The sequence below is a fragment of the Stomoxys calcitrans genome, chromosome 2, assembly GCF_963082655.1.
Source record: "Stomoxys calcitrans chromosome 2, idStoCalc2.1, whole genome shotgun sequence".
Lineage (NCBI taxonomy): Eukaryota > Metazoa > Arthropoda > Insecta > Diptera > Muscidae > Stomoxys > Stomoxys calcitrans.
The window spans coordinates 166,934,537-166,962,191 of NC_081553.1; the positions used below are offsets into that span (position 1 = coordinate 166,934,537).

The 27,655-nt window shown below is 39.5% G+C and overlaps 1 protein-coding gene across 1 annotated transcript in view; it reads right to left on the bottom strand.

The window, feature by feature from the left end:
- Positions 1–27,655, bottom strand: part of LOC106081286 (serine/arginine repetitive matrix protein 2) — a 62,335-nt gene that overhangs the window by 25,830 nt on the left and 8,850 nt on the right. Inside the window, exon 2 of the mRNA XM_013243154.2 lies at positions 7,377–9,767. Within this exon, the coding sequence (XP_013098608.2) occupies positions 7,377–9,767 (2,391 nt within the window). The remainder of the gene's footprint in view (positions 1–7,376; positions 9,768–27,655) is intronic.

A 27,655-nucleotide genomic window follows, 5' to 3' on the forward strand; every position in this document is an offset into this window, starting at 1 on the left:
TTTCAAATGCTTTCATCGCGGCTACTAACAATTTTATTATCAATCATATACTCATTTGGTGATTCCAAACCAGAAAGGTGATGCCATGTTTCACAGCACCTGTCAATCGGATCAAGTCCTTACGATAGTCAAAAGAATATTAACTCTCTCAATACAATGAAGAGTATGTACTGCCAAAAGAAAAATGTTGCTTGCTCCCTAGGAAATTAATTAAAAGGATGACAAAATATTTAATTTTCGTGAGGTAAAATTGAAAGAACTCTACATTTTTATACAGTAGTAGAACTGGGTAGTTGTGGTCTGGTATGGCATACTAAACCATACCAAGTCGTGAGGCATTGTGTTTTGGCGGAGTAAGTGGTTAACCATGGCATTTGTGTATATTAATTAACCCTTTGAGAACGAATGCCACATAGATGTCCCCTTTTGTATTTTTACTTTGCTCTTTAGAGCACAAACGAGGGAATGAAATTCCATTCCTAATGTTGAATATAGTTTTCATTAAGTCTCTATTTCTCTATATATTTGATGGACCAGGGAGCGGAATTGTAACTATTGTTGGTGTCAATACCTCATCTAACAGTAACTATTTACATCAACAGGCTCTTGCACAAAAAATACTGAGTGCCTATGATGCTCGATATGACAAGGCAGGTTATTGGCGCCTTTAAATAACCAATGGCCAAACTGTTCCCGCGGCGATCGATCCTTTGGACCGGAACCAGCTTGATCACCCACAAAAACAACGAGGTGATGTTTCCAGTTGTAAGCTATAAAATTTAGTAGTTAATTGCAGCCGAAACTCGTTGAAAGTAGTATCAGCTTAAAAATTCGCAATTGAAGATTGATTTTTGCAAAGGGTTCCGCAGGCTTTGATGTAATTCTTCATATTTTATGTAATAGCATAGAGCTCTTGAAAAAGTTTTGCTCCAAATAGATCTAGCCCAATATCTTCCGTGCCAGTAGCACTTTTCATTATTATTATTGTATGAGCGAATAAAGCTTTCTGTCTTAGATTTTGCAAAAATGCTAATTTTGACCATGAACATTTCACTAAGGTACAGGGGCAAACTTCTCACATATCAATTAGTGCAGTCCGATTTAAGTTTAAGCTCAATGATAAGGGACCTCCTTCTTATAGCCGAGTCCGAACGGCGTGTCGCAGTGCGACACCTCTTTGGAGAGAAGTTTTACATGGCGTAGTACCTCACAAATTTTGCCAGCATTAGGAGGAGAAAACCACCACTAAACATTTTTTCTGATGGTCCCGCCACAATTCGATATGGGTGGAGTTAAGAATTAAAATTGTAGCAATGATTTCTGATACTCAAACCAAATAGGATAAAGAAAGTTACATTGATAGATACAGCCGCCATTGAAACCAAAGTACCGATTATGCTTCTTGAGCCTGAAGATACCCCCTTTTTATCGGATTTGATCGAGTTTTGTTATATGAGTAAACTTATGTCCCATCACCCCCACACCAAGCATAGTCCAGATACGAACATAAATAGATATAATCTTCATGAAAACTGATACCACGATTTGAGTCTTTTGGACACTAAGTCTCTATTTTTATGCGTTAGTATTTAAAAACACTATCTAACACCTACACTACATACACCCCAGATAGGTCTATAAATGGATATAGTCCCTATATAGTAAATACTTTATTTGATTTATCTATATCACATTTAAACTGAGGTAATTTATGTACATTGTAGTAATTCGACGCAGCCAAAACTAAGCTCGTCTCGAAAGAGAAACAAACAAAAATTGTAAAATTTGATAATGTTCCCCCTAATAGGCAAACAAAATTTTACCACATTTTACTTGTTATCTACCACTGCCACTTAAAAATATGGCGCGCATGCACTCTTATTTTGTTGTTTTCAATTCTGGCTGTCTAAACAGAGCAAACGATCTGATTTGTTTTGAAAATTAATGACGAAATAAGTACACTCCGATCTTATGGGTTCTGGGTTCAAATCCTGACGTGAACATCAACAAAAATTTTTATCGGTAGTGTATCCCCTTACTAATGCTGGCTACATTTGTGAGGCATCCTGCCACGTTAAAACTTCTCTTCCAAGTGGTGTCGCTATGCGGCACACCTTTCGGACTCGACATAGAAAAGAAGGGCCCTTATCATTGAGCTTAATCTTTAATCGGACTGCACTCATTGATATATAAGAAGTATCCCCTGTTCCTTAAGGGAATGTTCATGGGAAATTTAGTAGTTATATCCTATGATGGAGAGCATAAATATCAAAAGCTATTTGGAACAATGGTTGGGAAGTTTTGGCTCATCTGCTTTATAGCCCAGACAATGCCCTTTTCAGCTTATTTGTTTCAAACGATTGTAATCGTCCTTATATGAAAACCCCTTCACTTCATATTAAGCTAAGTTTGAATTGTACGGGATATTCAACTCGTTCAACGACCATCGAAAGGTTTTTTGGGTATAAAATTGAGTTAAATTATCGGAATAAATTGAACAAAATACGTTGTGATAAATAAAACATCGAAGAAATATACTAATGAAAAAAATTATACAAATATTCTGTTCTTGCTTCGAACCTTTAAAACTAAAGCAATAAAAATTTGTCACCAACATTTCATTTAGAAACAGCAGGGATGCTTATCGCAGAACAGCGTGCAGCAGGACGACACAACTAAGTCGTTTCTTTTTAAGCAACTTTTTGATACAATACAATTTTGTTACAAACATTTCATGGGATGCTTCTCTCCTCAGAACAGCCTGCAATAGGACGACACCACTAAGTAGTTAAACATTGCTGAATAACTCGCAAATGGGGTCAACATTAGTGAAAGTATAACCAACGCATATATTTGCTATACCAATCTTAAAATACAGCTTTTTCTTTATTCCCTCCTATATATTTATCATCTATAGGCACAAGGATGATTTTGGGTGTGTTTTATTTTAGTACTATATGGTGCATTGCAATGAAATTTGTGTGAAAATGACATCTATCCAGAACTTTGTTGTCTAGATAGAAGTGATTTTCGTACAACTTTCTTTGCACTGCACTATATATTACTAAAATAAAACACTGCCATTAGTCATGATATAATGATAGGAGACGCTATTCAAATTTTTATCATAAAAAGTGATATGAAAAGATTCGATACTTTGTTCTTAAATCAATAAATACTTTTAAATCTTTCTATTAACGGCTTCAGATGTTTCTTTGAATACTTGATCTTTTTCTTTTACAAGACAAAAATCACCAAGTGGGCTAAAATTTATGAAAAGTTGTATAGTCACCAAAATGTTGCCTGTTGTGAAAACCTATAAAATGCCTTATATTTGATATTTGAAACGACTTATCTTTAAGATGCTTAACAAGGGCGCAATTTTCGTCCGATAGCGCTAAAATTTTGTAAAATGATTTCTCTTATGACTTCCATCATCTTTTTTAAGCTTAGTTTCATTCGGTCAGTGTATTGACAATGCTTCTATGTAAATCGATTTCCTGGCTATAACTACTAATTTTCATTGGAAAATTGACAATAGTATCGATACTATCGATATTTTTTTATTAAAAATATCGAATGTTGTGATCATTGATAGTTTGCCAGCTCTATTCATTGGATGAAAAAAAAATTAAAAATTAGAGTGCTCGTTTAATTAATGCGGAAATAATCTGGATGACATATTTATTGATGTGTACAAATACATATATCGCCGGAAAAATTCCATTGTAATTTATTTAAAACTTCCTTGTAATTTATTTCCATCTTGACCTGTATGGATTCGAATATCAACAGATAAATAAACGAAAAGAAGAAATTTCTCTCATATAAATGAGATATTGTTGGATTAAAGTTTTAGCTCAACGACTAAGAATATTTCTCAGGGCAACAATTCTTGGTTAGGTTAGGTTGAAACGAGGGTGCAGATATTAATCTGCCCCATGCCACTATGGACATACACTTAAGCCAGTAATCGGCTTGATGTGTGCTCTAAATACACACAAAAAAGTAACATTGAAAAGGAAAATAAAAGTTAGAAATTCCGTGCCGCTTACAAAATCCTTAATTGTTTCCATGTCACTCCCTAAGTTGGTTCATATCTGGTAAAGTGTCCCCACCTATGTGCCGGTATCTGTTAGACGCGAAAGCTGGGCAATGACAAAGGAAATGCTCCAACGACTCATCATCTTCCCCAAATGACCTACACATGCTATCACTTGCCGCACCAATTTTATTACATAAGTGAGCTCGTAGTCCTATGTGTCCCGTTATGATACCAATAGCTATACTGACCTCCTTCTTACTTCCTTTCAGTAATAGCCTCGTCTTCTATAAAAAAATTATATTGACAAAGGTGTGAATACATTTTCACTTGTCGCCCACAGCTCTGCATTGTGTGGAAACTTGACAGTTATTATATCAAAGGGACTATTAAAGCTGGCACTTTTTTCATATTAGGTAATGAAATACCTTAGGTAATCAGCAGTGTTAAATTCTCTACTAAGTCGTGTTGCTCTGCGGCAATAAAAAGGAGATCCGTTATCCCTGTTTTGCTTTTCTATTCTAAAAAAGAACAAAAACCTATTGGTCCAAGCTGAACGTAATTCCAAAAACAAAATGATATAATTTTGTAACCAAAATAGAAAGAAACGCAGAAACAAAGGAAGGCACGAACAGTACGTCGAAAAATATTTAGTTGCAATATGCTCATATTGAAAGGTTATTCTATGGCAATCAAAGATTGTCTGGATAACAATTTTTGGATTTGTGTGTGTTGCGGCTGCTACATGTCTTTTCTTTTGAGGTTTAAAATTTTCTTACTGCGCTCGAAGAAAAAGTTAACCAACAAGACCCAACGTTTCACACGAAGGGAATGCTTCTACCATTGCACTGCTCAATAAAAGTGAATAGGTGGAACCACGAACTCTTTTTAGTAGCAAAGCAGTCCGAAGTCACGATCGCTGTAGCCTGCCTAATGCATTTTGCACATCACATTTTGCCTAATCTTTTAAAGGGGTATTTATTATTTTGCTTTTTTACTCTAAATACAATCAAAAGCCCATTGGTCTAAGTTGATTTAAATTAACAAAAATAATTGCCAGACTCACCGTATCGCAGAGGTTAACATGTCTGCCTATGACGCTGAACGCCTAGGTTCGAATCCCGACGAGAACATACAAAAAATTTCAGCAGTGGTTATCCACTATACCGCCCTGCACGGGATAGCTGCGAGCACCACAAAAGCTGTAACATTGAGTTCGGATCTATGTGGTGTATATTGCTGTCACGAGAAGCTTAGCTGCGAGCTACCGGGCACATCCACAGTTTGCGGATAGTGGAATTCTCCATACGGAGTAGCTGTATTTGCAGTCGCGGACAATCAGCGGTATCGAGTGTCTCAGTGAGAGGTCGGGCGGCACCGGCTCTTGCACAAATACTGAATACCTATGATACTCGATATGACAAGGCGAGTTATTGGCGCCTTTAAATAAGAAATGGCCACCAGCGGCGAACGGTCCTTTTGACCAGAACGAGCTTGACGAGGGTCGCCACCTCCACGTGAAAATGTGGTTACAACAACAAAAACCTTCCTAATGCCGGCGGCATTTGTGAGCTACTTTGTCATGTAAAAACTTCGCCTCATTGAGTTGTCGCGCTGCGGCACGCCATTCGGACTTATATTGAGTTTAAACTTGAATCGGACAGCACTCATTGATGTGTGAAAACTTTGCCTGTTCCTTAATGGAATGCGTGCGTGGGAAAGTTGGCATTTGCATCTTTTCTCTGCCATTCACAATAGATGTATTTCTTATTTCTATTAAGCTACACTATATTAGAAATCCTGAGAATAATACCATGGCAACCCTAAATATACTACTTAAGCCTGCAAACACTTTGTTCAAAACTTCGTTGAACTAGATCGGTTCAAATTTCATGTATTTATTTTTCATTTAAAGTTTTGTTCCTCATAATTATTACTTCTGAGTCAAAAAAAAAAAAACAAAAAACTACATTGAATTGCATTGAATTGCATTGCAATGGACTCTTTCAATGCACCAAAGTTTTAGAATTGCTAATTTGCGATTTCCTCTACATTTTTAACGTTAACAGATCATTTTGTACTATTTTCTCTAACTTCTCAAAGGCGGACATTCTAACCTCTGCGCTACGGTGGCCTCAAAGAACATATCTTACGTTAACTACATATGGAAGATACAGTACTACTTGTCTTCCAGTACACCTAAAATTTGGCAAAATGCCAACCATTTTCTAAGTAACAATAAAACCAAGGAAATAATTTAGCTTAACAACTTTTTTTCAATGAAGGCCACCGTGGTGCAGAGTTTAGCATGTTCGCCTTTGACGCTGAACGCCAGGGTTAGTATTATGGCGAAAAACATCGAAAACAATTTTCCGCTCAGGTTATCCCCTTCTAATGCTGTCAACGTTAGTGAGGTATTAAGCCATTTAAAAACTTCTCAAAGAGGTGTCGCACGCTGTTTGGACTCGGCTATAAAAGGGCTGTCCCTTATGATTACGCCAAACTTGAATTGCACAGCACTCATAGATATATGAGAATAAGACTCTTTTTAAATTTTTGAAAATTTTTATCAAAATAAAATTTCTTTTCAATTTTAGATGAAATGTTCTGGTATTCACTTTCCAAATAGTCTTATAATCATGCATTCCAAAGTACCTCAAAATCCTTGTTTAACTTGTTGTGTGTGAAAACAAACACATAAAATAAATACATCCTCTTTATATACATCCTAATAAAATGTTTCATAATGATAACTGGTAACACCATAATGATAACTGGTAACAAAGACTGGGACTGCTCCGAAGCCAAAGGTCAAGAGAATATCTGAAGGAATATACTTTTCAACAAATTGTTGGGCAATATGTGTGATAGTATGATTGGTCTAAATGACTTACTCTAAAAATACCAAAGTCTCAGGTGTAAATATTAAGTAAAAAAAAAATATTCCAGATAAACATTCATGTGGTGTTAGTAAAACTTTTAAAACGTCCCAATACCATGATATAGTGCATAATATTATCCTCATATATTAATAGAAGCGTGGTTGCTTTAAAAGCAGTTGCCATCTTTTTATGGGCAATGCGAGTAACTTAACAATATATTGAAGCGTTTTCAACTCCTAAATATCAACATTTGATTCCAAATAATTTTGTTGCAAATACTATCAGCATTGGCACTTCTCGCAGTGAATGTTATTCAATGTGACAGAGAATATTTTTGGTTAACATCATATAGGATATTACAATATTTGAGAGAACGACGATTAAACTTTTAAAATTTACTCCATTTTCAAGAAGAAATAAATAAATAATATTTCAAGTTCAACACATCATACCTTAGCCTCATTGGCAGAATTTGCAGCTGGCTTTCTTTCGGGATAAGCTTCCGATGATTTTGCAACTTCTTGAGATTCTTGCGAGTAGATTGCAAAGTTGGGGCAATTTGAATCATCGTCGCGACCATAATCGGAATTCAACTGAAAAAGGGCACCTGCTGGGGGGTGAACCATCATGGCGGGTGGTGTTGGTGGTGGAGGCACACTCAAGACCACCGGAGCTGGAATCTGCCTTACTGGAGGTGGCAGTCCGCCAAAGAGATCATCTGAGGAGGATTGATTCGGTCTTTGTATAGCCGGAGGAGGATAACATGGTTGTGGCATGCCGCTGAACGGATTTTGTGGTTGTTGAGGAGATGGTGAGGACTGTGTGTTGTCATTTGTTTGATTGTTGTTGCCAAATGCCAAACTACGTCGATTGTTGTTCTGATTGTTTTCTTCGTTTTGTTGGTTGCGCTGATTGTAGTTCCATTGGCGGAATGGAGAGAAAGTTGTTCCAGGTTGATTTTGATTGTTGAAGTTGGAAGGACTGCTGAAATTGAAGTTACCCCGGCCGACCATATTGAAGTTAATACCACCAGCATTATTTCCGCGCCCACCATCGCCCCCACCAGCCGAGGGTCGATATTGATTTCCGGCGCCTCCGCCACGGTAATTATTTTGATTATTTCCATAGCGATTGTAGCCACCGCCTCCAGCAGTGTTGAAATTTGAGTTTCCACCTCCTCGGGAGTACATAGGGGCTTGAGTAATTTCATTTTGATTAGGACCATTCGACAGCGACTGCGATGAAGGCGACTGTTGCTGCTTCTGTTGTTCCACGTTGTCTTCAGAACTTTTAGTGGGTGGTTTTGTTGGTTGTGTTGACGTGGATGCAGGTGAATTGGTTTGGTTGCCACCGCTACGACCGTTTGAACTGGGCAAGTTCAATGTACCATCAGAATTAATGTGAATACTTTCTAAATTGCGACTAGCACTATGCCAACGATCCTGCAAGTCCATTATACTTGATAGAATGTCAGAATTTGCATTGTCCCGGTTTGCGACTGGTTCTGGTATATGCCTTGGCCCTACTCGGCCTAACAATAGACCTTTACGCGATCTTTGTGATCCATAGTTAGAAATTCTCACAGATGTTTGCACCGCCGTTCCTTGGCCAGTTTCAATGTGAATTTCACTTTCAATATTTCCTCCATTGTCGCTATCCGAAAAATACTCCAAATCGTTGGCTCCTCCGGTCAGTGAAAGTCCTGCACTGGATCCAGATAAATGTGAAGTAAATGTAGGGTCTGGTTTGACACCTAATTGTTCGGCCAAACGTTGACTGGCTGTAAGGCGAGCACCACTTTTTGATGTTGATGTCCTTGATGTTAATTTCTTTGAGCGCGCTTTCTTACGACGTCGTTTAATAACCTTCTTCGTGGTTTTTATGGCGAATTTCTCGTCGAAATTGTTTACATCATATTCAACTACGTAGGTGCGCTGCTTAGCACGTCGCCTTACCTTTTTTGGTCTACGAGGTTTGCGAACAGAACCGCTGGATCGATTTGTAGTACGGCGTGTTGTAGTTGTTGTTGTAGTGGTACGAGGACGGCCCCTAGAAGTGCTAGTAGTAGTGGTAGTCGTAGTTGTTTCTAATGCCGAAACAGTGGCCCGTGTTCGTCTCAAGACGGCAGCACGTATGCGTTCATTTTGACGTGTTCTCAAAATTCTCGGTTGTTGTACCTCTCTAACACGTAGACGAGTTTCAGGCAATCCCATGCCCCTAATATCTTCGTACAACATATTAAGATCTTCATCTTCATCCTCATACGCCTCGTCTTCGGAATCCACACAATTATCGCAATACCACGATCCCTCTGGTATTTCAGAAAGAGGCGATGACAAACAGTCCATGTGGTAACCTTGATTACATTGATCGCACAACAACATAACGTCCTCGCGATCGGGTCGTCCACACTCTTCACAATTGGTGACATCGTCCACGTCGTCAGGATCATCGTCCAATATCAATTCTTTAGCCGCGTTCGGATCCACGTTTATTTCGCGAACAATTCTACGATTTTCATACGATTCGCGCACGATAATTCGCTCAAACTCCAATCGATCGATAGGACAAGTTTGAACATTTTTCGACCATGCCTCAATGCAATTAACACAAAATATATGCTGACACGACGAGGGGGAACCGATTTCTTGTCTCCGAAATGTTAATAAGCAAATAGGACATTTTTCCAGCAATTCGTTGCTGCTGCTATCCGTGGAGAAACCGTTATCATCTGCCGCTGGTGAATGCCCAGATGTGCGATGACTTGGAGATTTTGGCTCTGCTTCGTCTTCAGACATGATGTATTTTGTTTTCGCTTTGCCGCGCGAACTCTTAATGTTTATCTAAAAAATCAAAAAGAACGAAAAAACATTCAATTAGTAAATAAAATAAATAAATGATAGAACGGCCGTTATAGACAGCAATCCTTAAATAATAGCCGTAAATTATTCAAATATACATAGACTAGAGCCAATAAACTACAAAAAAAAAAATCATGGTCGCCAGAATAAGCCACCACATTTATCTACAATATTTGCAGGTGCGAATCCTTTCATCTTTTTTAATACCTCAATACAGTGTGCTTAGGTATTTTTCATCGAGTAATTTGCAGTCGCGTGCTTATCACAATAAAATATATATTATACGTGTCTGTACTTTATTTCGCTTTCCTTTTTCCGCTTTATTTTCACATTAACAAAACAAAAAGGAAGAGTGAAATCGTAATGTAAAGATCAGAGATGGGAACACTAACCCAGTTGAAAAAAACCAAACTATACTATGTTTGTATGAGGGACAGCAAGCCTCCAACTAAGTGGAGTTGTTTGTGGAATGCCAACAACAAAACGTCAACTGAACAAAGCTATACGAAGTTGTTTATACTGTAAGTGTGCCTCTCTGATTAAAAACTTTTGTTGTTAGACCTTTTATTTGTATCTTTTTTAGTACCATAATTTTTACGATATTAAATTTAGTAAATAATTAATAAAAAATGTAAGTGTGATTTCTGATCGTTTTTCCTATGCCCCCGGATGCGTTTTTGTTTTGTTTGTATCCTAAAATTGCTATGAAACGTGTATTTATAGAGATGGGTAGTATTATTTTCCACTTGTGGCTTTACTGGTTAAAGGATTTTGTATACACATTCTCTAAAACATCAACAAATTCGTTATTTATAATTGTATCCACCTACATTTTTGCGGCAAATTTTTAGGCATCTGACATTTGTTATTGTCCAGAAGAAGGAAATTGACTTAGAACTTTTTTAGAATGATTATAAATATGTATCCACCTGCAATATGGAGGCAAGGAGCATATGACATTTGTCTTCCAGAATAAAAACAAATTGAGTTAGGTCCTTAATATATTGTTGTAGTTGTAGCAATATATTGTACACTGAGGCGGCAGCGCTTACCAATCAAACACTTCACCGTTCAATCCGGTACGTACAACAACCGGCTGCCATGGGATAATCCTTTTTATTTAATACAAAATTGTTTACCCTATCGAAAGTTTTTTATTTTCATAAAAAAAAACAGCCTATTAAATTTTAAGAGGTGAAAATTTCGTTCTCCTGTAAGGGGAACCCCCTGTTTATGACCGAGTCGGGACTACAGAACGCAGAAGTTATTACAAATGTCACCATTACCATTAGTTTACGGTAAAGGATAGCCAGCGTTAAATTTTTTTAGGATTATAATTTGAACGCGACCTTAAGCTTCAGTGGCAGAAATGCCACTGGGAGACGTGGTGCTAACCTTTGTTTGCACCACGTCTCCCAAATTGATTGACCAGTACGTATTAAGATAAAATTCCAAAAACTAGCATAGTTTCGATATCTGTTCAATTATTTGGGAGTGTCACCTCCAGAAACGTACTGAAGAGTGCAAAATAAGAACAATGTTCTGAATAAGTGATTTCTCGGCATAGGCGGGGCGGTTAGAACCACGCCTCCCAGGACCCTGAAGACTATTCTTAATGTCCGAAACATGCATCTGGGTCTGAAAGTCTGCGCCATGGAGTTCTGCTTCCGTCTGCCTGCAAACACATCGAATGTGAGCCTCTTTGAGAGTATGAGAAGGAGATTACCGCCCACTCCGAGCATGGCACAAACCGCATTGTTCAAGTTCCGGGTCACAGCGGCGTACGTTAGGTTTACAAGAGGGTGCGGATATTAATCCGCCCCATGTCACTATGGACATACACCTAAGCCAGTGATCGGTTTGTGCGCTCTATCATAGCCGAACGCCATTAGAGGATTTTACGCCTTAGAAGTTAATTTGAGCACAAAGTATACATTTATATGGCAGTTATTGTTAATAAAATAAAAGTTACACCTAGAACCCTAGCCATGTCGTCTGACAGCGAATCTGCCTGTCTGTCTGTCCGTGTTTTGCAATTAAGGTACAGTTCGCATTTGTTATCCATTCATCACGAAATTTTGCATATATCATGTTTTATCCTAGGGACAAACGCTATGATTGTTTGTGAAAATCGGTTCAGATTTAGCTCTCATATAATCATAAATATATATCGCCAGATTTTCACTTAAATGGTTGTAGTTTCCCCAATTTGTACCCGATTTGCAAGAAATTTGATATGAAGTGGTCTTTTACCCACCAGAAAACCCATCAAGTTTCATCCAAATCGGTTCAGATTATGCTATAGCTTCCATATATATGTATCGCCGTAGTAGCCACAACTTTCGATCTTTACGTTTGTGTTATTAAATATCTTCACATATCTGCCCAATTTTATGAATATCGGTGCAGATGCGAATACTGCGCCCAAATATACGTACAGCCCGGTTTACTTATAATGTCGTCAAACAAAATTAAAAAAGTTTGTTGGTATTAATCAATAATATAACACTATTTATTAAATTCTTTTTTTAAAGTTTTCTTGTTCCATTCAGGATATATTTGCCGGTGACCCAGCACACAACGTAATAGGAACTGCTTCTTTTCTTATTCGACTGTAACTACACCATGACATCCATGCATTCACCGCGCCTGATGCATGGTATGTGGTGGTCGAATTTGAATGTATTATCTGGATCTTCAGGTCTGGAGGCCACCGTAGCGCAGAGGTTAGCATGTCCGCTTATGACGCTGAACGCCTGGGTTAGAATCCTGGCGAGACCATCAGAAAAAATTTTCAGCGGTGGTTTTCCCCTCCTAATGCTGGCAACATTTGTGAGGTACTATGCCAGGTAAAACTTCTCTCCAAAGAGGTGTCGCACTGCCCTTTATAATTGAGCTTAAAACTTATTGACTCATTGATATGTGAAAAGTTTGACCCTGTTCCTTAATGGAATGTTCATGGGCAAATTTTGAATTTTTTTTCATCTGGGTTTCCACCAAGAAATATTGTATTATCGAAAGCTCAATTAATTCTCGATAGTCCATTTGTTTCTTTGGTTGATTGAAGTGGGTAAAATTCTAAAAGTCTCTCAATATCTGGAGGAATGACACCGGATAAACTTAAACTTTTTGAATAATGAAATTTCCAGACTTGCACCTTGTCATCAAGATTCCAATCACCAATAGTTTTACAAATAGCTTGGGCTTGATCACGACCAGAAGAGGTGTCCAATGATGACACGGCAATAGGAAGACATTCTTCTTTAGATTTGCGTACATCTAATGATAGCATGAGTTTCCCATCCCCGTACACAGTTACAAAATCTGGCACCTTATTTTGGAGAAAACTTCTTTTAGGTATCTTGCACGCTACACATACGACTCCGAATTCTCTCAATGTTTGATTTGCTTATCGAAAAACCATCAACGTTATGTCCAAACTCTTCGTTATGTCCAAACACTTATCTGACGCCCATCTAATGCTGAAACCAATACTCGATATGACAAGGCGAGTTATAGGCGCCTTTAAATAATCATTGGCCATAATGTTCCCGCGGCAATCGTTTTATGGACCGGCATGAGCTACATCACATACAAGTGTGGTTACAACAACAACAACCAATTTTGGAGTGATGATATTTCTCTGCCCAGGAATGTTTATTACACTAGAAAGTACTCGAATGTTCTCTTTTAAAAATTAGGGCAGCTATGACATTCAAGTGAAACCCGGAATTAATGGATTTTCATCAACAATCATAGCGTTTGTCACTAGGCTTTCCTATACCTTGACTACCAAACACGGACGGTTTCGTGGCCAGACGGTCATGGTTAGATCAAACTAGGAATTAATTCTGAGTCAATCGGTACACAATTAACTGTCATAGTAATGGTTCCAGGTGCCGCTTGTGTTTAATTATTAATAACTGCCATATAAAGTTTATTATGTGCTCTAATTAAATTCTAAGATGTAAAATCCTACAAAGATATCAAAAAATTCAATTTTGAATGCCGTACAATGAGGAAATACCATAATACGGTCCTGCAGGCGGAGATCCGGCGATCACGGAATTCATGAAGTGGTGTGGTGCTAATGCGAGAACATTAAAAATTTCCATAAGGACAATAACAACCAGGACAGTAAGATCACGATCAGTCTTGAAAGTTTATAAAGGAGATTAAAGCCTTCTCTGAGGATGGCAAAATCGGCATCGTTTGGGTGCCGGGCCATAACGGAGTAAGGGGGATTGAAAGGGCAAATGATTTGGAGGTGAAGGCCTGCGGACTGTCATCTTTAAACTTGGTTAACCCGAAGCCTTTCGGGTCGACGCAGTCCGAGTTAAGGGCGTGGGCGACGAATGCACATGCAACACTGTGGAACAGCGAAACGGTCGGTAGAACGGCGAAAATCTTATGGGGGGTTCCAGATCGTGAGATGACGAGACTATTACTGAAAGTAAGTAAGAAGGAGGTCAGTATAGCTATCGGTATCATGACGGGACACATAGGACTACACTTATGTAAGTCGGTGTGCGCAAGGGATAGCATGTGTAGGGCATGCGGGGAAGATGATGATATGTTGGAGCATTTCCTTTGTCGTTGCCTTGCTTTCGCGTCCAACAGATACCGGCACTTACGTGGGGACACTATACCAGACACAAACCAACTTAGGACAGTAGTTAATTAGATTTTTTTTTTCGAGGTTTCTTTTTTGTTTTTAGAGCGCACAACAAGCCGATTACTGGCTTTGGTGTATGTCCATAGTGGCATTGGGAGAATTAATATCTACACCCTATTTTCAACCTAACCCAACCCACAATCTATTGAGTGAAGTTATGTCCTAAATCTGTTATTTACCTGTAAACCTATGCCGAAATTTTATCCCAATATCCTCCTACAGATTTAAGATGGACAAAAAGCTCCCAACAAAATTTAAAAGAAAATAGATCAAATCTAATCGAACCAGTGAAAGATTCAACGCAAAGTATAGGGACTGGCTTTAGGAGGGCACCATCTTGGATACATTGGTAGAAGTGACACCCACTACATCAACCGGAAAAGCAAAAGGAAGATCAAAAACGGGTATGGAGGATTGTTCAGTTTACACAAGAAAGAGAAGACTTACAGATGCCACCAATAAATTGACCGCGCAGCAATTATCGAAAGCGCTGTCTATCAAATATAAAAAGGACAAACAAAAGGTAAAACGCCCAAGGCGCTTAAAAAGGATTAGAGAAAGCATTCCCACGCCTCCTAGCACACCCATTAAAAAATATAGTTTGAAAGAAGCCTTGGCCTTGTTTGTACACCTAGAACTTTCAAAACACAAATTTGAAATACTAAGGACATTGTTAATCCAACACGGGGTTGACATTTTACCCACATATAGGCATATTACGCAAGCCAAATTGGATTCACGACCACTGCATACGGAATTTGCGGAAGTCTCTGCGAAAACCAGCCTGCAGAGACTTTTGGACCATACTTTAAAACGGCTGCTGGCGAGTCTTCCTGAAAATGAGGTGGCGACTCTTCCCAAAAAACTTACATTGATCAGTAAATGGGGTTGCTATGGATCATCAGGACAAAGCATTTACAAGCAAAGGAAATCCTCCGATGAAGATTGCCGACCAATAATGTTTCAATTTGCAAAGAAATCTGGAAGTCATAAGTGATAAAGGATAATTAACAACAAATAAGGAAGATTAAGCCCACAATGTTGAACATTGGAGAAGGGAAATATATTGAATGCGGCTACGAGTTCCATCCGAGCATGGTTGACGGAAAAGTCGTTAACAAACAAAAAGGAAAAACCTCAACATTGTCATGTCCAATTTGTAAAAAGAGTCGAAACAACTTCGGTAATTTGAACTGTTCTACAAACAAGTAGAACTATGAATGTGGGATGTAACCTTTGCATGCACGGATACGGTGCATGGAGTTCTTGCTAAAATTAGGGTATACGTGGTGGGTAGGTATACGCTAGGGTAGGGTATACGCTACCACAAAAGGAAGAAATCATCGATGAAAATACATCATCTAAGGATAAAGAAAATATCAGAAAGAAGCAAATACAGCATGATTTTTTTTTAAACATTTTGGACTAAAAGTAGACTATATAAACTTCTAGGAGATTTTAATGTGGCAGTAATTAGATTCACCGGAATTGACAATCAAATCCAAAACAGTTAAGGAACTATTTTCACTGTCTTAAACTGCAACGAAAGCATCAATTCTACAAAATATGGAGAATATGCATCCAAACTGCAACACTTTTAGCGGAAAAGTAACCACAGAAGAAATTGACCCAAACAGTCCGCAAAATATTGGTACACGGCAAAGATGTAATTGACTATCAGTCGTTGCCTATTGGAGAGTTTTCTTAGCAATTTCAATAAAAAATATGGATTACAGAATACGGATTACGGGTGTGGCAATATGAGAACCTATGTAACATTTTGGCAACATCGTCCGATTCACTTATTTTATCAAAGCTACATGGAACACGAAAAAAATTATAGTTTAGAAATGATTAGTCTTTTAGAGAAAGATTCATATTCGAATTCTGATGAAAATTTAACAGAAAGTTGGAGCATTTCCTTTGTTATTGCCCGGCTTTCGCGTCCAACAGACTCCGGCATTTAGGTGGGGACACACACCAGACATGAACCAACTTAGGGAAGTTGTATTGAAAACAATTAAGGATTTTGTAAGTAGCACGGAATTCCTAAATTAAAATTTTCTTTTTAGAGATTAGTTTATAGATTTTAGAGCGCACAACAAGCCGATTACTGGTTTAGGTGTATGTCCACAGTGGCATGGGGCAGATTTATATCTGCCCCTCTTTTCAACCTAACCTAACAGAAAATTGAAAACAATTTTTTCAATATTTATTTTATCCGCTATTAAAAGGAGGGCCCATGTCATTGAGCTATTTCCACAGGATACGACGGGACTCACGGAAAAACCGGAATCTTGAAATAATGATGTCGGTCGAATATTTACAATTACCGATTTTTTGGTGATGAAATCCTTGAAGAGCTTTAAACCATTTAAATCATCCGGACCTGATGGAATATTTCCGGCGTTGCTACAGAAAGAGGCAGACTACCTGCGCCCCACCTGACCAATATTTTCACAGCGTGCCTGGGACTTGCACATACTCCGAAATCCTGACAGAAGGCAAGGGTGGTATTTACACCTAAGCCCGGAAAGGCACCAAAGGCCTACAGATCTATAAGACTTACGTCATTTCTACTCAAAACCATGAAACGTATTGTGGACACCATGATAAAGAGTAGGACATCCAGGGAACTGCTCAAATACAAACAGCCCGCCTATGTCAAGGGAAGGTCGATGGAGACTGCTCTGAACGAGATTCGATGCCAAAACGTACAACCTGGCGGTATGCATTGACATCGAGGGGGCTTTTAACAATGTGCGGATCGACACACTGATTCAATCCTTAGAGCAGTATCGGATAGACCCGGTCCTTAGAGACTGGATAAACCATATGCTAAGGAACAGGTTGACAAATTATGTGCCCCATGGCATTAATATAAGGGAGAAAGTGTCACAAGGCACGCCAAAGGGGCATTTTATCGCCACTCCTATCGGTGAACACCATAAATTACCCATTACGGATGCTGACTGAGGAAGGATTTAAATCCGATGTTATAATATGTAGTTTAGAATTATTTAGCAATTAACTTATATATTGAGAATTTTCGTCAAATTTGACAGCCGAATTCGACTTATGTGATACCGAACCAGCTATGCAGAAGGGCCTATAGTCCCCTGCATATGACATATGACTGGGCTTGGCCCAGAGGTTTCAATGATAACCCAGAGAAGACTGAAAAATGCCTGTTCACATGGAAGACGAAGGTGGGACCAATACATACTTACGCCTCAGTAGTTTGGTAGACTGCTATGGAGAAAACGAGCAACAAAGGGCCATACAACAGGTTCAGAGAACATGTTGTCTTCGCATAGGCAGAGCGATGAGGACCACGCCCACTAAGCACTGGAGGCTATTCTTGATTTTCGACCCATTGACATACAGATTAAGTGTGAGGCAGCCAGTTCGGCTATGTGTCTTAAGGCGATGGGAGAATGGATTGGGGATGGGAGCAGCTCATGCAATCGCTGTAATATTGAGGTGACGATACGAAACCTGGAAGGAAGGGAAGAAGTTTCCGATCGGATGCCTGAGATGACCCCTGAGGTCGTCGAATGCGAGGCACTGCCCCCAGCGACACACTCTTGGGTTGACGGAACCCTAGTAATGCCATCTGGAAGATCATGTTACACGGATGGATCAAAGCTAGAGGACAGAGTGGGCCTGAGGGTCTACATTGAGAACTCTGGGACTGAGATCGGTTTAAGACTGGCTGACTATAATAGAGTTCTTCAGGCGGAGATACGATCGATCACGGATTACGTGAGGTGGTGTGGTGCTAATGCGAGGACGTCGAGTGTGAACATCTTTACGGACAGTAAAATTGCCATAAGGACAGTAACAACCAGGACGGTTAGGTCACGAACCGTCTTGCAGTGTAAGTAGGAGATTAACACCTTCTCTGAGGATGGCAAAATCCGCATAGTTTGGGTGCCGGGCCATTACGGATTAAGGCCAGAGGACTGCCGTCAATAAACTTGGTTAACCCAAAGCTTTTTGGTGTCGACGCAGCCCGAGTTAAGAGCGTGGACGATGAATGCGCATGCAACCCTATGGAATAGCGAAACGGTCGATAGGACGGCGCAATTCCTATGGGGGGATCCAGATCATGAGAAGACGAGGCTATTATTAAAAGGAAGTGAGAAGGAGGTCAGTATAGCTATTGGTATCATAGTGGGAGACACGAGCTTACTTTTGTAAAATCGGTGCGGCAAGTGATAGCATGTGTAGGGCACGCGGGGAAGATGATGAGACGTTGGAGCATTTCGTTTGTCTTTGCCCGGCTTTCGCGTCTAACAGATGCCGACATTTAGGTGGGGACACAATGCCAGACATGAACAAACTTAGGGGCGTGGCATGGAAAACAATTAAGGATTTTGTAAGTAGTCCGGAGTTCCTAACATAGATTTTATTTTTCGAGGTTACTTTTTAGTTTTTAGAGCCCACAACAAGCCGATTACTGGCTTAGGTGTATGTCTATAGTGGCATGGAGCAGATTAATCACCCTTATTCCTGTTGTTGAAGGCGAAAATTTCACATTTCATGGTATTCTATAACTTATTCTCCTTCGACAGTTTGATAAAAGAAAAATTTTGCGGTAAATAAAAAAAATAATATAAAAGTAGGTTCCATACTCTTTCTTCAAACAGGTGCGATGTAGATTAGAATGCAGTTAACTTATATTTTGATCGTTTTCGTCAAATTTGACAGTCGAATTCGACTTATGTGATACCAAAAATGGAAACAAATTTTCGCCAATATTACGAATTTTTGACAACCATAAAACCATTTTTTTAAAAATTTGGACATTCGACTACGCCATCGCCAAACGGAATAAGGGCGAATATCTGCACCCTCTTTTCGACCTAACCTATCATGGATTTTAAAGCTTGAATCGGACAGCATTCAGCGATATGAGAGAAGTTTGCCCCAAATATGCATTTGTATTTTAGATTCACAAGATTAGAAGGGATATTGCATCCATATTGATCCAGCAGTTGACAAATGCAAATCACTTGTTTAAGGTGTGCTATCTTAAGGTTAGAAGATGATTTAATGACTTTAAGCTCCTTTTTGTAAAGTTTTCGGTAAATCTGGCTGCTAAAGCGATAACTGCTTACTCTAACAATCATCGCAAGGTTTATTTGGGATCACATATTTCACCCCAATTGAACTTTTTTAATGGGGGTGAGGAGTCAAATCTTATCGATTTCCGGTACATTTGATATTCATCCGCTGACTTATATATGCGCTTGCAGCGATAACGTTATTTCGCAAAAGACTTTGCAGATAGTATGCTCTAGAGATTTAGAATGTGATTTCAATCGGGATTCATGGCTGGCCGTTATAGTAAAGGTACGTTTCTTGTTCTAAAATGTGCCTTTTTCAACCGTTCAGCGTGGAGGTATATAAATACCAAACAATTCGTCAGCAAATCCAACTATGTTTTTATTTAGTAGGCCTTTTTATAATTCTGCATTCCTTTAAGTTAGAACAAAGCATATTTGTAACTTTAAAAGTGTTCCAAATGCAGCAAATACAACAAGAGATCCATGGTCATGGTTTTGGATGTAACACTCGTGTTGAGGGTACCGAGAATCACCTCCAATATTTATGATGACTATCGAGTCCAACAATATTGGAGTTTATTTCGTCACAAAATTATACAAATCGAATTCTTTTCCTAAAATTTTTGTTTTTCAACAATCAAAATTCGTGTCTTATATATATATATGTATATATAGCGCTCAGTGAGGGAAGTTTACTTTGCTATAAAAGGCCAACATATTGATTGAATATTTATTGGATATGTTGTCTGGAAACAGATAGATCCAATTCGTATTATATTTGTTTGCAACTCATATTTTTGGTACCTGCTAGTTGTCGAATAAGCCCTTTTATCTATGGTTTGCGTACATCCATTCCGCTCAACGCTGCTATAGTTGCGTTGTGGATTGACTGCAGATGTAATTTCTACCATTCATTTAGTAGCCAATCTCATTTCTATAATCAAAAATAAAAATTGCACTTTGTCTCCAAGTGCAATTTATCGTCAAAAATCCAAAAAATATAATTCTATTTCCAATTTTATTTAGAAGTAGTCTGATTCTCGCCAATTGCTGTATATTTCACAGTATTCGCCGAAAAAAATAGAAAGTATTACTCTTTAGCCCCTAAAACTTTAATTTTTACAAATGTGCAAGTGCTCCTTAATTCGGCATGTACCAGTAGTCGGCCCTTTGGTTGTTTAAACTCAAATTTCTAAGAATATGTAAGACTTTATAGTAAAAAATGGCCAATAAACGTCAATTATATCATCGGCTCTCCTTGTTAGCAAAAATATTTGAGCAGAGGTTACAGATTACGTCAGAATTTCGACGACTTTTAAAGTTGAAAAAGCGTTGAAAAACTAAAAAAAAATTAGAGTTTTTCAGCAGTCGGCATTTGAGTGCCGGGTGGAAAATAGTTCTTCTGCGCTGATTAGAAATCGAATTGGCAATCGGTTTATAAGGAAATAGTTTTCAGTATATCCTGTTTTCGAAATCAACCTACCTATGGTCAAAAAAGTCTGTACTACGTTAGAGGCCTCCTTGGCGCAGTAGTTTATTTGCCCTTCTACGATTCTCAACGCCAGGATTCTAAAAATTTGAAGTTAAGAAATGAAGCCTTTTAAAATGAAGAAATTTAGCTTAAACTTGGTTTAGATTACTTTTCCATCCATAGTCAGGTTAAGTTCGATAACATGACACCCATTTTCGAACAACATCTATATATAGCAAGATCACCAGATTACCTGTCTTCAGCTCTTAAAACGAATATTTTTATCCAATTTGTTCGAAATTTGCAACAATGTTTGGTATTACATCTCCCTTCATTAAAAAATGGTCCAGATCGGATTACATTGTGATTAAGCTGTCTTATACATCTATTTCCCGATTTAAGGTTTTGAGGTTGTAAAAGGCTAATTTTGTACCCGATTTCGCTGCAATTTTAATCAATGCTTTATAGAGAGAGAGAGAGCCAATGATAATCCTTTCATTCGCACAGAATACGATACAGATCGGATCATAATTAGATATAACTTCTATAAAGATGGATCCCTCGATTGATCTTCTTAACCTCATAAATGACTTAATTGGATACTATTGACCTTTCTACAACCTTTCCGAATAGGTCCATATCGGATCTCAGTTGAATATAGCTTTTATTTAGACCGATCTTTGGATAAGAAATATACCTATGGTTGTGTGCATTTGATCTTTATGCGCAAGTTCTTATGGCTTCTTAATAGGAACATGTCATGCCGAGCATTGGAAAGTGGCGCCGACTACTGGTGAAAAAGCAAATTTTTTAATAGAATTGAAAATTCTAAGATTTTAGTAAAAGAATTTTAAATTTTTTATAATTGCAAAACAAAATTTCAAATTTAAAAACCCTATAAATATTTTCTTTGGAAATTTTAACCTTTTTTTGCCAACCTTGTCTATGTAAGAGCAATACATTTTCTGCTGCTGCATAATATAACTAAAAGTTTTCTTAAACGCGATTAAATTATTTGATTTATAATTTGGCTGTTGCGACGATTTGCTGTTTGGTGTATTTTTCCTTTTCTGTTTTTACATTTTCGTTCGTTCAGTTTGTAAACTTGCCATATGCAACAACATCTGTTTGCCCTTAGTGCAATGAAAATGTCACAAAATCAATTGGCGGTGTTTTATGTTACCTATGCAACAATTGGTTTCACAAAGACAAATGTTCGCCGGTAACAACTGCAGCTATTAATCTTTTGACCAAAAAATAAAACAATTAAATGGAGTTGCCAGCAGTGCACGGCTTTCAGCTTTGTTCCTGATGATGGGTAAATTTAGTATGCTCTTGAAAAATTGAGAAGATTGAAAAGCTACCTACAAACACCAAAGTGCAATCCCATGGCAGCCGGTTGTACGTACTGGATTGATCCGATGAAGTCCTTCATCGGCAAGGGCTGCCGCCCCAGTGTACAATACACTGCTACAACAACAACAACAACCAAAGTGCAAATCGATGCCAGCCTGACGTCAAAAAAGACGAATGGCGCTGAGCAACTCTTTTCGTGGGCAAGATTTGCCTTAAACACAATGCAAAACTTTTGTCGAAGACGTGTCGCCTCATATGGATAACAATGGATAACGTTTCGGAAATTTTCGCCAGGATTCCAACTCAGATTGTTATAGTCAGACATGCTAACAAATATGTGACAAGCCTATTTACATGCAAACACACAACAAAAGAATAATTGTGGCTCAAGAGAGTAGAAAGGTGTCCCATAAACCAAAATAATATGGTATTTGGTGGCACATTTAAAAAGTGGCAAGTGTCAAATTCGATACCAAAGTGGCACAACGGTTGCAGGAGCTATCGTAATATGAAACGAATTCGACCAAGTATTGTAGTCGAAGGACTATTTTTAGTTTGGGATGGTGGATTCCTACTACGGCGAATGGGAAGCGCGATCTTGGATTAGTGGTGGGAGTCCTGATCGGCCACTGCGATGTCAGGTCGCTGAGCATACGCCCGTAATGGCGGGGAGAAGGCGTATGATTATGGAGGGACTCTCTTCACTAAGCTTTCTACATTCTTTCGACTCCAAGAGTCATTCTGGACCTATGTAAGGGCCTCGGATGGGTGAGGAGGCGGCTCTCTAGTCGGTTAGGCTTCTTTCCGGCATAGAGACCTTTCCTTTATTTGTCTCTACGGGCTTTCGTCTCTCTCTCCCCCTTATTTAATTTCTATCTAGGACGAACACTATGGACCAGAGGTCTCCGAGAGTAGCGGTTGGCAACTGCAGTTGCAAGATGGGTCTATTTCTAAATCTGAACGAATTTTAAGAAATTCACCAGAAATGATAATAGTCTTAGGATATTTTTATGTAGAATAATTAGTAGTCAGTGCCTGTTCTGGGTACTATAACTTTTCTCCGCTGAAGTGCGTAAAGTGATGTGTTTCTTTAGTTTGAACAACTTTGTGAAATATTGTAAAATACAAAAGAGGTTGGAACAATAAAAGGCGCTTTATTGGGAGGCTTGGTGCGAATGATCCTAAGACTCTAACCGTTAAGGAGAGATGGTCCCTTAATTAATTGAGCTAGAAGATTCGCTGCACAGGCTACCCCAAAAGCTATACGTCTAGATTCGGAAACGGAATAGCAGTCAGTTAAAAGGCATCGGTCAACTGGAGGGCATCCCAACTCCAAAAGAACTAATGCGAGCAATAGTAATATGGGTCCAAAAAACTCTGTTAATGTCTCTAAAGACAGTTAGTGATGGAAGTTGTCGACAAGGGAGAAGAACAGGGCAGCAAGTCTAGGAGCAATTGGAATGGGATAGTCAATGAAATGTCTTCTGTATACCCCTACGTCCTTGCGGAATTTCCTGGTCCTTCTTCAGGTTGTGAAGGCTACTTGGGAGACTAAAGGACTGTACTCCCAATCTTTAAATAACCTACTGGAAGATTGCATGAGACTGACAGCGATCGGAGACATGCAGTATTCGTACTAAACTCCGTCTGTCGCATATCTCAATAAGTCTGAAGGAGTTTTATCCTACAGATTCAACGCGTATAGAAGGGGTGGAGTTGGGGAATCAGAAGAGGCCTTGTCTGAGAAACTATCGCCCCATTTCTAAAGTGTGGCGGATGGCAGGAGACTGAAAATACTCATACCTCAATCAAAACTGAAGGAAGGAAAGCATCGAAACGAGACCCAACAAGCCGGGCACAGGATAACTATGAGCATCACACAGGCTGGAACTTTGAGCTCCTATCTGTGTGGTGTTCTTCGTTATCACGGAATCAGGAGACGATCTACCGGGCGCGTCCACAGGTTGGGTATAATGGAATGCCCCATACGGAGTAGCTGCCACTGCAGTCGCGGACAATCAGCGGTATCGAGTGGAGTCTTTGTGAGAGGCCGGGTGGCACCGGCTCTCGTTAAAATACTGAGTGCCTATGGTGCTCGATACGACAAGGCGAATTATTAGCCCAATTAAATAACCAATGGCCATCATGTTCCCGCGGCGATCATTCGTATAGACTGGAACGAGCTAGCTCGCCTATAAGAGTTTGACGAAGATCGCCACCTCCACATGCAAATGTGGCTTCAACCACAACAACAACAAGTCCTGCATGGGTGGGTCATTCTGTTGGATTGCGCTTAAGATATGCGGCAGAGGGGAAGAACGAAACTCAAAAGGTACTTAGACAGGAACATCTAGTGAAGCATCTAAGTAGGAATCGTCCACAACGCAAGAGTCCAGTGTTATTATGTTATTGTTGGCGATCCTGGTCATGCTGCTGTAGGTGAGCATGTTCGTTCCGGTCCAAAGGACCGATCGCCGCGAGAACATGGGATTATTTGAGCATCATAGGCACTAGAATCTCCGCTCGATGCCGCTGATTGTCCGCGACTGCCATTGCAGCTACTCCGTATGGAGCATTCCACTGTCCGTAACCTGTGGACGCGCCCGGTAGCTCGGAGCTATGCTTCTCGTAACAGCGGGGAACACCACACAGATCGAATCTCAATGTTCCAGCCTGTGTGGTGCTCACAGCTATCCCATGCCGAGGTGTGGTTCCACTGCTTTCTCATAAGAAAACTCATCACAACAAGATCCAACGAATCTTGAGAGAAATAACTCCTGGCGGACTCGGGGGACGAGGCTGACACATCAGTGGTGGAAGTTGTGAATCCTGACTATGGTCCGGTTTCTACAGGTTAATCTCCACCATTGTAAGGCGGCGAGGCACAAGAATTTGACGTTGTTCTTATTCGGGAACCATAGGCGTGTGGAAGAATGGTTCGCGGACTAAAATTTCTGGATTCAAACCACTCAAGGGTTCGAAGAATGGAAGCCTGTACTCTTGCAAAGAGTAGCCAAAATTTTTTTTCTTCTAAAGATTCAGCAGTCTGGCTACTGAAATTAATACTTGAAATTAATAAATCTCATTACTGATTGGCTTCCCTATATATGGTACACGATGCCACCTTCAAGCCTTAAGTTGCTATTTGAAGCCGCTTCTGCAGTTTCCGCCTTAAGGAAAATATTGCAGAAGTGGTTTCTTGGCTAAAAAGAAGAAAGACGGATCTGAACACATTTTGGCACACATTCTGCATGATTATCCCCTTTAGACATGAAAGGGATGCAAACTGCAGAGGTCATAGACATAATGGTCAAATGGATCCCGAAGGCCCTGTCCGACTGTCCTTAAGCCAAACCAAGGGGCCAACAGCGACCGCCATGATGGACCCCAGAACTGGTTGGTCTAAGAAATGGTTGCAGAAGACACTTTAATATGACGAAATCCTCAGGGCCAGCACACGATTGGGACGTCTATAAATTTAAGCTAAGAAAATACAAAAAACTCAGAACTAATCCTGGGTGGAATTCTGCAGCTCCGTGGAGCATTTATATCAGGTCTCTAGGCTAAGGAAGCTCCTATTCTCGATAGGATAGGATTTTGTGGGGTATATACAAAAATCAGAGAATGTATGGACAATGCCTAGTGAGGAATCCGGTAGATACAACCGGCTGTCATGGGATTGCTCACTGAAAAGTATTCGTCGGAGGTTGTTGGGAAAATTGTATCTCAGTCGAAAATCCTTTGGACTATAAAAAGTTTTGTCTCCTTTAAATCGCCAGGCCCCGATGGTGGATCACCGGTTGAATTACAATCTGTATCCGATAGACTTGCTCACCTGTAAGTGCAAGTCCGCTGAAACAGCCTTTCATGGCTTACTCAGCTGCATTGAAAGGTTCCTTGCTGTCCAGGAATATACACTGTTAGCATTTCTGCATATTGAAGGTGCTTTCAAGAATTAACTTAATGGTTAAAAGATGCATTAGGGCAGGTTCTGTTGGGATCTGTAGATCTACAAAAATGGGTTAGCAGAGGAAGACCACAACACTGTTTCCTTTATTATGAAATATAATTTTCTCTTTAACTTAATAAAATTTTCTATGGAAGAAAAGGATGGGGAGAGAATGTCCCATTTACAGATAGCGCAAAATACCTGGATGTTTTGCTAGACAGGAAATTGAACTTCAAATCAAACATTTTCGAAAGGGCAAGAAAGGCAACTTTCCCTTAAACACCTGCAAGTGGCATTTAAACTTCGTCTCATGCACTGGGTAAATACTGCAGTTCTCAAACCTTTTATGATATATCGTTGTTGTAGCAGTGTGTTGTGCACTGAGGCGACAACCCTTGCCGATGAAGGACTACATCGGCTCAATCCGGTACGTACCACCGGCTGTCATGGGATATATGTGTTGCAGTCTGGTGCACTGCGCTTCAAATGTACACCTACTCTTCAATGCTCAGCCGGATCCAAAGGATGGCTTGTTTGTGCATTATAGCCGCACTGAGGATGACACCACCTAATGGACTGAATTTAATGCTGCACCTAATGCCTCTAGACATTGTGACTTAACATATTGCTGTCACCACTGCTGTGAGGATAGCGGAACTTTCTCTTTGGTCATGTGGCGCCTACGGGTACTCTGTAATCTTTGACACAATGCCCGATGTTCAAGGCAGAAATCTTTGACACAATGCCCGATGTTCCAGGCAGAGTGTATTACACATTGCCTGAGACGCTTTTTTATAAAAACTGCTGAACCACTATTTCTGATCAAAAGCCATTGGAACTACAATATCCCTGGTAATAGAAGTTACATAGACTTCTTTACGGATGGTGCCAAACTAGAAGAAAAGGGGTGTTTTGGTGAGCTTACCCGACCACTGCAGGGTGTATCAAGCGGAAATCCTTGCAATGAAAAAAGAGGTGGAATGGCTAAGATATAATGTCATAACGACGATTGGCATAAATATCTTCTATCTGGACAACTGTCTGGAGACTAGATGCTAACTTGCCCATTCCAGAAGAGCTGAAATCTGTGGGTATGCCTGTAGCGACATGTAAGCTAAGTTTTCAGAATCAGGCCCGAATGGCAACGAAAAACAGATGGTCAATAAGAGGTGGGCGGTTATGAATATCCCATAATTATGTGGCGTTATCTAGAATTGGATATATCTATCGCTTTGCTGTCACTGGCTAGCACATAAGTCTCAGTCATTGTGCCCGTCATGATAAGTCACTGTCTGATCGGAATACAAGCTAACGTCGAGAAAGAAGAGACTAAAGAAAATCTGTTGT